Source organism: Limtongia smithiae (genome assembly GCF_038497785.1).
Source record: "Limtongia smithiae strain NRRL Y-17922 unplaced genomic scaffold V1518scaffold_4, whole genome shotgun sequence".
Taxonomy (NCBI): domain Eukaryota; kingdom Fungi; phylum Ascomycota; class Lipomycetes; order Lipomycetales; family Lipomycetaceae; genus Limtongia; species Limtongia smithiae.
The window spans coordinates 123,063-133,891 of record NW_027117625.1 but is presented as its reverse complement, the minus strand read 5'-3'; the positions used below and the strand labels follow the sequence as shown (position 1 = coordinate 133,891).

Here is a 10,829-nt window from a genome sequence, read left to right as displayed (position 1 = left end):
CTGCTCCGCCTCCCCACCAACTTCCTCTTCCCCAATACCCCTCTATTGCACTTCCGTCGACCGCCCCCCTCGCACCCTACCATGTCCAACGGCTTCACCACCTCCGGCCCTGGCGGCGCCGACGGCATCAACGAGATCAAGACCGACATCGTCACCCTCACCCGCTTCATTCTTGACGAGCAGTCCCGTGTCGCCTCCAATGCCACCGGCGACTTCACCCTCCTCCTCAACTCCCTCCAGTTCGCCTTCAAGTTTATCGCCCACAACATCCGCCGTGCCACCCTCGTCAACCTCATCGGCCTCGCCGGTGCCACAAACTCCACCGGCGACGACCAGAAGAAGCTTGACGTCATCGGCGACGACATCTTCATCAATGCCATGCGCGCCTCCGGCAAGGTCAAGGTCGTCGTCTCCGAAGAGCAGGACGAGATCATCGTCTTTGACGGCGACGGCAAGTACTGTGTCGTCAACGATCCCATCGACGGCTCCTCCAATCTCGACGCCGGTGTCTCCGTCGGCACCATCTTCGGCGTCTACAAGCTTCAGCCGGGCTCCACTGGCACCGCCGCAGACGTCCTCCGCCCCGGCACCGAGATGATTGCGGCTGGCTACACCATGTACGGCGCCTCCGCCAACCTGGTGCTCACCACCGGCTTCGGCGTGAACGGCTTCACCCTCGACACTGCCCTCGGCGAGTTCATCCTCACCCACCCCGACATGAAGATCCCAAAAAAGCGCGCCATCTACTCCGCCAACGAGGGTAACACAATCTACTGGGACAAACCCACCCAGGACTATTTCCACAAGCTTAAGTACCCCGAGGACGGCTCCAAGCCGTACTCCGCCCGCTATATTGGCTCCATGGTCGCCGACGTCCACCGCACCCTCCTCTACGGCGGCATCTTCGCCTACCCTGCAGACTCAAAGAGCAAGAACGGCAAGCTCCGTCTGCTCTACGAGTGCTTCCCCATGGCCATGCTCGTCGAGCAGGCCGGCGGCCTCGCCACTACCGGCCGAAAGCGCATCCTCGACATCGTTCCCACTCAGATTCACGCCCGCTCTGGTATCTTCCTGGGGTCTGAGCTCGAGGTCCAGAAGATCATTGACGAGTACAAGAAGTTCGACGAGGCCCAGTAGTGTAACAGTAATCTAATAATCCTTTGCATAATCATGAACATTCGGCGAAAACCTGGTCCGCCAGGCCCCACCTCATCTCGCGTGACCCCAGATCATCCCAAGTCCCCCCAACCTCCTTAGTTCCTCCCGCCCCACCGCCAAATTATTATCGTCTTTTTGCTACAGTAGCAGCAAATTTAACAGCTGCCTCCAAGATCAACGAAGCAAAAAAATCACGGCAAGACCAACAAAGTACTTAACTTAAGACGAGCAAAAGAAAATATGATTGGAGTTGGTCTTATGCGGGATCGAACCGCAGATCCTCGCGTTATTAGCACGATGCCTTAACCAACTGGGCCATAAGACCAATCATGTGTGCATCATCGTTCTGGATTGTCTCACTCCGCAGACTAAGACATAAAGCCGCAAAACTGCCCAAATGCATCATCGTATTTACCGTTTATTCAATAGTATGTTTGGTTCAGACATGTATTTCTAAATGTTTGTAGCCGACGTCCACAATAGCCGAGAAAGTGGTCAACATGGCGGGTCGTCTTAACGTTGTGCGATCACGGCATAACAAAAATCTCCACACGACCTAGTTGCATTGATCGACTTCTTCCCGTCCTCCCTTTCTATGCCCTGTCTTGCGACACGCATTTGAATGAATTAGAGGCTGTTACATGTACCTCCCGTCCTCTGAGCAACGCATTACCTGATCCGAGATCAATTGTGCTGACATCTCCATCACGAAACCAGCACGACCACCATTGGCACAACAGCATACACGGGGCAACGCCGCAATGGCTGCAGAACCGCCAAGCTTCTCTGATTTAGAGAAGCTTTCAATTGCCGTGCTATCGAACGAATCTGCGCTCGTGCAGACATACCTTGCTGGCTTCGTATCGCTCGTGTGGCCATACTCGTCGCTATCCTCCCAGTTCTCGGTGCTCTTGTGTGACTCTGACGTCCACATAAATCCACGACAGATTAAGATTACCTTCAAAGGAGCGTTGGGAAAGGATGCGGAGAAGATTGTGCGGAGTGGAGATCAGGTTAGCGTTGCACTTGCTGACGCTGAGGTCGTAAAGAACGAAGCTGCGGATGCCGCGTTTGATTCGGACTGGCAGATTGTTTTCAAGGATACCTCTATGCTACGGGTACTTTATGATTTGATTTCTCGTTCTGCAACTTCGCTGACAAGTTATAGGTTGGCGCAAAGACGTACCAATTGGCACCAGTACACGAAGCAGCTGCACCACCAGAACTGGCACCTCCCAACACACCCGCGCCCATCGGCCTCGCGAGCTTCGCAATTCCATCTCCATCGCAACCAGCTGCAAATACATGGTACACGCCGCCGGCTGCGTTCCGTCGGCGTCCGCGGCCGTCCCTCGACGACACCTTTTCTTCTGGCGCGTTCCTTGAGATCGACGAACACCTCGCCGGGCCGCTGAAGAAGCGCTCAAAGTACTCGCGCGACTCGTCGGAGTATGCGTTTGACGACGGAACTCTTGTTGAACAGGGAACGAACGATGAGGATTTGCAGGACACCTTGTTGACCGAGCCTACATCTTCACCTAATGCGCCGTCATCAATGGACACATCGTTCCCACCACCACGCGAGACACAGTCTGAAAATTCCGCAGCTGTGCTGACACCACTACCAAATTACGAGCTTCTTAGAAGCGAAAATGAGCTTTACCGCGACATGCTCCAACAACGCGTGCTCCAAGAAGCAGACACCTCCGGCGAACACGAGCGCAACACGTCGAGCAATCTCGACGCCATGTCTGTCGCTACGCAAGCCGGGAGCATGGTCTCCACGTACGTGGAGGACCAAGACCAGCGCTCCGAGAACCTACAACGCGCACAGACCTCGTTGTATCACGATATCCTGCAAGCAAAGCTACAAAATCCCGTCGCGAAGGGGGTCGAGAGTTCGTCGGTTACCTTGTTTGAAGGTTGGGCACCGAGTCCAGAAGCTAGTTTTGACGCGCGGTCGGTTACGAGCGTGTCTGCGGCTGCAGGCGAGCCGGAGCGAAGTGCTGTCGATCAGTCGTTTGGCGCCGCGGCGGCGGAAGCGACGGACGCGTCGCTTCTGAGCGAGTCGCAGCACGATGATGAAGAGGTGCCGGAGGCTACGTTTACGGAAAGCGATAATATGGTGGTCGACATGCCGCCGCAGACTGACGAGCCAATACCCGATGCTGCGCTGTCGCTGCAAACCGAGGAGATTGCAGTACCACGCCCAAAGGCTACTACTGCGCAAACCGCTGAGAGCTATGTCGTACCACAGTCAGGGCCAGTTACTACGCGTCATGTGGTGCTGGAGGCACTTGACGATGAGACCAGCGTCGCCGACGACGTCGGCAAGGACCAGTTTGAGTCGCACCAGTTCCAATCTGCTCCCGCCGGGAAGGAGGACAAGGCTGTTAAGATTCACAAGAATTCCCGTCGTGAAGAGCTAACTGACGTCGACATGCTCGACACTGAGCCAACTGCACTGGAGGACGACGAGGCATCATCGGAGGTATTGGAATCTCCCGCTGCCTCGCAGGAGCGCACTGGCGCGCTGCTCACAGTGACAGACGGAAAGCAAGGCGTCATATCCGCATCCACTTCTGCTGCTGAATCTGAGCAATCCAGCGAAGTTGTCAAGATGATGTATCCCGACATCGAAGAAGTTGGGGACGACACCGACGGCCAAGACGTTATCGAGCCGTCGCCGCTTGTTGACATGTTACGCACACCTCAGGTTGCGAACAACGACGAATTCGAAGGCGTAACTCCAGACCCTGCGCTGTTCCCCAAGGTTACTGATCTCCCCACCAACGACAGCGATGAATACGAACAAGACGAGAACGACGAGCCACTGGTCGAATTGCCACCCGACGGACCTATGGACTTGCATTTCTTGAAATTTACGCACGACCAGATCGTTATCGACGAAGAAAACATAGTTTATGTGGACGATGACACTGATATCTCATTCGCGGTGGAAAACCGAAAACTAGTGGAAATCGACACACGCACTGAACGAGTCACGGTCGAGCACAACGGCCACGCTGTCGAGACGACCGCGAATGTTGTCCGTGTTACACGTGATTTTAACACAGGCGAGATCGTGAGTGTGGCACAACGCGCATTGGAGAGCCAGTCGGTATCTGAGCTTGATGAGGCCGAGTTCGTTTCGCAAGATGTGGCAAGGCAGGGGGACGAGATCGTGGTGCCGCCTGACGTGATTGCATCAATGGAGGTGATCATGCGGCAAGAGATTCCGGATTCGGATGATATTCGGGAGGATGACGAGAACGTTACTGAAGAGGAGCGCGAGGAGATTGAGGAGGAGATTGAAGAAGAGCTCGAGGAGGCGATCCAGAAGAAAATCCAAAAGGAAAATGAGAATATCATTGAGGAAGGGGTTAAGGAAGCGATTGAGGAAGAGATTGCAGAAGAAATCGAGGAGACGATTGAAGAAGAGCTTGAGGAGGCCATTGAGGAAGCATTCGAACAGGGAATCGAAGAAGAGGAAGAAGCGTCTTCTGAATCGTTGACTAACGTCCAACTGCAGGCAACAGGAGAGCGAATCTTTGAGGACCGTTCGAATCTGTGCTTACCGACACTTGCAGCTGAACGCGTCACGCGCACCGAATTTTCGGAGGAGGAATACGATTCGCAAGGACTCGAAGAGAGTCAAGGGGTGGACAAGGACGGCGAAGAGCTGGGAGAGGACGACAGGGAAGCCGACTACAGGGAAAGCGAAGGAATGGAAGAGGACGATCAGGAGCTTGACACCGTCGCCGGTTCGGCAAAGCAAATGGATCCAATTATCATTCTCGACACCGACGACGAAATGGATGAGGGCGCGTCTACGACTGAGCGGGTGAAAGTCGCCGAAGAAGCGAATGAACATGATGAGGAAGAGGACGGCGTCATGGAGGCCGGTCTCGAGACTTCAGTAAGTCTGGCATATTTCCTCGTTAATGCATGCAAAGCTAATCCGCTAGTTATCGAACTTCCCGGGCCTAGCCGAGATCACAGTCGGCTATGAAGGCGACTTCATCGGGATCGCCTGCCTGACGCCGACAATCAAGAAGACCAAAGACGACAAGGGCAAGGACACTCACAAATACTACGTGTACATCGAGATCACCGATCCATCGCTTCCTTCGGGTGAGAGTATACGCGTGTACATCGATAGGTTGTATAAGCAGACCATGCCGGATGTGAAGGCCGGTGATGTCCTTCTCTTCCGGAATTTTTATGTATGTATTTTTTGCTTTGTCTTGTGGGTGGTGAGTGCTGGGATTAACATTGATCAGATGTCGATTCGCAAGCAAAAGTTCACAGCACTATCTCAGCTCACATCGTCGTGGGTCGTGTTCTCGTTCCCGGAGGACGGAAGCATGCCCGGAGCCACCATGAGCGGCGCGCCGGTCGAATACGGCGACGATGAGGTAGACTATTGCGTGCGAATACGGAACTGGTTTATCGCGAAGTACGGAGATGAGGATAACAACGGCGAGGAGGAATAGAAAAGAGAAGATATGACATGGGATGAAAAGTATGAGTGTATATAGACGGCGCGGGTAGGGATATGTGATGGCGCGGAAGAACGTGCATGGAACCTATAGTTTTGTATTTACGAGACAAAAAAAATACTTTCCACATATAAAATGATCACTTAGCTAGCTGATATAATAAAAACCGGTAAATGCGTACAAATTTCAGACCGCCTGAATTCACCTAAACCCCAGACAACGCTGTATTGCACTGTGTCGCGCCGCGTCTAACGACGTGCCAAAAAAGATCGCGTAACCTCTGCATATGTATCTAGATGCGTGGAGAGCTCTTTCTCGTGACGAAGTTGATTTTCATGAACCTCTTTGGCATCCCCGAAAAGGTCGTTATTGCGACCATTTGGGTAGAGTAGCATCAATCCGTCGTGGTCGCAGCCAAGGCGAAGAGTTCCAATGTCAATGTTATTGTCGAGAATGCGAAGCATGGCTCTGCAGATTTGTGTGTCCGCCTTTGCGAGCGCAGACGTGGCATCGGATGGAATGGCTTCAGCTGGGAACTCTGCCGAAGGGGAGTGTAGTGGTGGGAATCAAGAGACTGGCATCAAGGTGTCGCTGCACGGCAACCGCTTTAGCGCCTCCCCGGGTGACGAGACACTGTTGATGACTGGCGACACCAACAGACGCGTCCTACTCTGCAACATATTTCGGGACTTGTCTCTACGCTTGTCATGAGCTCGTCATCGCTACTGCTCGTCAGCGTGCTCACGGCCTGTCCCTTTCGCTCCGCGAGATCCATGTTGAATGAGTCATCGTCAGGTAAGAACAGGGAAATAAAAAGGAGGTAATAGCGCCGACAACGCATTCGACGACGCGGGAGAGGCGTACATGGTGGTATGGCTCCAGTACGGCCGGTGTGATGGGTGTTTCAGAACGGTTGATGGCGAGTGCATACCGCTGCGAACAAGCGATCATATAGAGCCGAACAATCCACGGTTCTCTCAGCGACTTGAATAAAGGCAGCACTTCGAGCTTATCTCAAGGCCACTGTTGGTCCTGTTACCGCCGGGTGGAGGTAGCGAGGTTGCGTGCGATGCGGATGGAGTCATCCTGGGCAACGGCGGGCTCTCCTCTAAGGGCTATCAACGGAGCAGTTATCATGGATGTAAGTTGGTGGTAGCCTCACAAACTGCAAACTAGGGGTGTAAAAACCGTAGAGGGAGAAGAGAGGATTTCATGAGACTTAGAGATACTCCCCTCGATCCGGGAAGTCATCACCGCCCAGCTCTGATCTCTTTCGACATCTTTTATCGTCGTCGTTGTCTGACTCCAACTCAAAGTTCAAGTCGTGCTCTCCTCTTCACCGGAAGGGATACAAATATCAGAGGCGAGGTCTCTATCTGAGACGGGTCGGTCGCTATCGCACGCATAGTCCGTACATCTGACAGCAATGGCACGATCTAGGGTATTTCAACTTGGTGAGATATTTTAGGCCAGTAAATTTGCCACTAGAGTCTGTCTTGCGTTGGTTGGTGGTGCCGCTGGGGCGAGTTGCCAAATGGGCAGAAGCATGATTCAATTTGGACGTTTTTGATTTTACGCTCTCAGCCCTGCCAACACCTTCGCACACACCGCTCCGAGCGCAATATAATATGTGCAAACGCAGAATCTGCTGAATTTGTTGACTGCAGTACCATATGAGCAAACATAGACCGCTGGATAATCACAGGTTATGAAGATCATGCACAGTGGAGGCACATGCTCAGCATTGAGAACAACGTCAGGACCGATTCATAATGTCACGACATATCAGCAGATCAAGTCTTGTTTAGTGCAATCCAACATACCGTCAAATTTTGTGTCTGTTCACAACAACGATGCTCCTGCTCTGAGTCCAGAAAGTTGGCGCCACAACCAACTCTCTCTACCACATGTTCAACTAAGAACGTCGTCTCTTGAACCGCACAAGAAATATGGCACACAAATTTGACCCAGGACTTGTTATTGAACAGAGACGTAAAACCTGCGGATTTGAGAATTGCCGTATCAAGAAGAGCAAAGTTGGTTGACATAACTGCGTGTCCTAAAGTGTTTGGGGTACAGCGTGTGGCGAATTGAAGTACGCGCCGGACATAGTGTGACACGGAGGACTCGATAGCTTGCACACTACAGAGAAACAACCTTCAGTCAGCGGAAAATGCAAGAGCTATATGTTGCAACATCAAAGGCAGCCAGAGAGGCTGCTAGGAATCTCACAGTCTATATACTCATCGATTATTTGGCAGTGATCGTCTTTGGTAAGTTAGGCAGCTAGATAACGCTTGGGTTTTGCGATACCATGATGTGACTACCATCGAAAAAGAATCAGTAACACAGGAGCTTTTCGCTTGTTCAGCACATCAGTCGGAAGGATTGCAGACCAGTATAGTACTTGTAAAATTCTCGGCAATAATATAGTAATTGATTGATCATAAATTGTAACGGCAAGTAAAGGATATTTATGCCTCGTGTAGACCTCAACTTTCATGGAAATCCAAAGCAAGGCATCTGCAGTTTCGGTCTGCCTAGCTGAGCTCTGTCAGCTGCTGCCAGCGGCGCTGCCCGCATTGCAGCCGCATAAATTGCGGCTCTGCGACAGCGCGATGCGCATCGCGCTAACTGGAAGTTTATTTGGATCTGCCGACGACCAGTCATGTGACTTTAGATATATAAAGCGTAGAATCTTCGGTAAAGACTCTCTTTCCATGACAATTATGGGACTCAGTCATATGAAACAAGTTTTACCATATTATATCTACTCTACCACGTCAAAACTTATTCGGGTAGAAGTCGGCTTTAGCCCGGTAGTTCTCACTTCCTTCTAACCATTTCTTCTCTTGATTCCGACCATCTTGAAGAAACACAAAACGCATATGCGTGTCTGAAATTTCGAAAATTTAAGCAGCGTAGAGTTAGAATGAGGAATATAGCCGATAAGCAAGAGAGTGATACGGTGGCGTCACTGTGCACGACTCTTCATTGAGTAGAATTTTCCCCTGCGACTACACGGAGGTGGTGAACAAAAATAGAGACCTATTCTGCTCGATAAGTGCAGTTATAATTGTATATACATGATACATGCATGATATAGGGAAGCCGGAATTCAACAAACATTCATTAAATATTGCACTCTTGCGCCTATACTGAAAGTGAGGCAGCCCCTGTACGCACCTTCGTGCATGCAGCAGCCGATGTCTGGTCATGCATCTATGCTGGATCTATGAGAATCCTGGTTTTAAGTTGCCTCTCAACGTATATGTGGGCTATGAGAAGACTAAATTCTGATTACATGATCTTATCAAACTCACAAGAATAGATGACATGGATCAAACAGATTCTACCACTTGGAATGTTATATCCTATCAGACGACAAATTCAGACATCATTCACAGCGCTAATTGCTGGTTTGCATATATCCAAAAGAGCGGAGACGAGACTTACCACTGTGGCGATCGTGATGCTCGTAGAAGTAGGCGACGAAGGCTGGATTGACGCGCTAATTGAACAGGTTTCATACACCACTGTCGCGGTTGCTCGAAGCGAGTCAAACAAGTCAACACAGCACAGACCAGAGAAGACATTGCCACACGATTAACTACCATTCACAGTTCACGCGACTTTCAGATGCAGCCGGTTAGTAGTACGTTATGCTGAGCAAGATTAGGTCTACAGATTTTTGGGCGTGCTTCTCGTCGGGCAAGTGATTCGCAACAAGCACACAAATCTCAAGATGCGACATTAGGTAAAAAAAAATTGCATAAAAAGCTACACACCCGAAGTAAATTAGTAGTAAGTCTCTAACAAGCAGATCTACTTTTCGATATGTCAACCTGGACGACTTTGCGAGCACGTAATTGTCGTAACGTCTCGCATTGAAGAAGTGGCGCGGCCCAGCCCATCTCCAGCAAGATTAGACGCTACCAAATGGACAGTGCTGCACCATTTACTCCAATGTAAGACAGGGTTTCGTCAGTAATTGTACTCACTCTGCGTCTGATTTGCGAACGAACAACTCGTTCTTCATCGTTCACTGTCTCGCTTCTCATCACAATTGCACCTCCCCAACGCTGTCTTGTTACTCAATCTACCAACCTCGTATAAATGCTTATAAGTATCTGGACTTGCACTAACGAAATTTATTTATGCAGGCTCAAATCCCCATTGTGGAGCTCTCGCTCTTACCTTGCAAGTCGCTTAACATCGCCCCAAGTATTTCGACAGTCCGATTTCTAGAGCTACATCGGGATGGTCGCTCATATTGCTATACTGTTGGTTGTACACGGTGCCTAGCTTATTTCAATGTCAGTTACAAGCGCCAAGAAGCGCAAAGAGCAGACAGATGACCGACAAAGAGACAGCGGACGGAAGGACAGAGGGCGCAAGCACGACAGAGAACTTTTCAACTACGTCAGAAATACAAGAAAACTACGGCGGTCATTATCTTCGCTGGTTTGATACCAAAACGCGCGAGACGCATATGCATTGTCGGTCGGCATATATGATACTGGTCGATGGACCCAGCGCCGCAAACTACATCAAACACGATATTGCTGCAATATCTCACAAGAAGATCAGTGACTTGTCTATCATCAAGTCAATCAATATTGCAGGGTTGTCCAGCTAGCACTTGATGGAATTCGGCTAGGACAAGTTGGAGTAGATTTTGTGTTATTAATTGTATAGTCGTGTTCAGCGCGTGTTAAATTATGAACTTGTGTGTTGGCTATGACTATCATAACTTCACTGTCCTAATTGAGATACAAAACCAACTGCCGTATTGTCATCAAGAATGTGCCACAGACGCAAAATGATACTGATTGAGCGTCTAGAAGCCACCTCAGATATGTCAGGCGTATAGCGTGCGTACGCAAACTGAGCTGATGTCGGTGAATTTTCGAATTTGAATGTTGTACTCTGGTTGATCGCCCATTCAGCATGTGATCATTCGCATTGCTGAAAGGATTTTCGAAAAACCAGAACTTTGTATCTGACGCGCTCATAAAACAAGCTGTAGCTGCGCCCAGTCGAACTGTCGACATGGAGATCAGACTGGCTCACGTTTCCGAGTCGTACATGTTGAAGTCGAATCTGACAAGGTTCGCCACTTTAAAATCTCTCATTCAACAGCAACACATATATTATTGTACTTGAACC

At 50.5% G+C, this 10,829-nt stretch overlaps 3 protein-coding genes and 1 non-coding gene across 4 annotated transcripts; 3 read left to right on the top strand and 1 right to left on the bottom strand.

The window, feature by feature from the left end:
• Nucleotides 1-14: 14 nt before the first annotated feature.
• On the top strand, nucleotides 15-1,168 carry V1518DRAFT_414378 (fructose-1,6-bisphosphatase class 1/Sedoheputulose-1,7-bisphosphatase). Its single transcript, XM_066903561.1, has one exon. The coding sequence runs from the start codon at nucleotides 82-84 to the stop codon at nucleotides 1,135-1,137; it is 1,056 nt and encodes a 351-aa protein (XP_066760078.1). The 5' UTR covers nucleotides 15-81; the 3' UTR covers nucleotides 1,138-1,168.
• A 241-nt stretch (nucleotides 1,169-1,409) lies between these two features.
• On the bottom strand, nucleotides 1,410-1,483 carry V1518DRAFT_t19. Its single transcript has one exon. It is a non-coding gene; the product is annotated as a tRNA-Ile (tRNA).
• A 436-nt stretch (nucleotides 1,484-1,919) lies between these two features.
• V1518DRAFT_449642 (uncharacterized protein) lies at nucleotides 1,920-5,800 on the top strand (the record flags this gene model as incomplete). Its single annotated transcript, XM_066906501.1, has 4 exons — nucleotides 1,920-2,276; nucleotides 2,327-5,077; nucleotides 5,127-5,384; nucleotides 5,442-5,800. 4 exons carry the CDS (start codon nucleotides 1,920-1,922, stop codon nucleotides 5,652-5,654), a joined length of 3,579 nt encoding a protein of 1,192 aa, XP_066760077.1. The 3' UTR covers nucleotides 5,655-5,800.
• A 179-nt stretch (nucleotides 5,801-5,979) lies between these two features.
• Nucleotides 5,980-6,812, top strand: V1518DRAFT_414372 (uncharacterized protein). Its single transcript, XM_066903560.1, has one exon. The coding sequence runs from the start codon at nucleotides 6,093-6,095 to the stop codon at nucleotides 6,369-6,371; it is 279 nt and encodes a 92-aa protein (XP_066760076.1). The 5' UTR covers nucleotides 5,980-6,092; the 3' UTR covers nucleotides 6,372-6,812.
• Nucleotides 6,813-10,829: the final 4,017 nt, after the last annotated feature.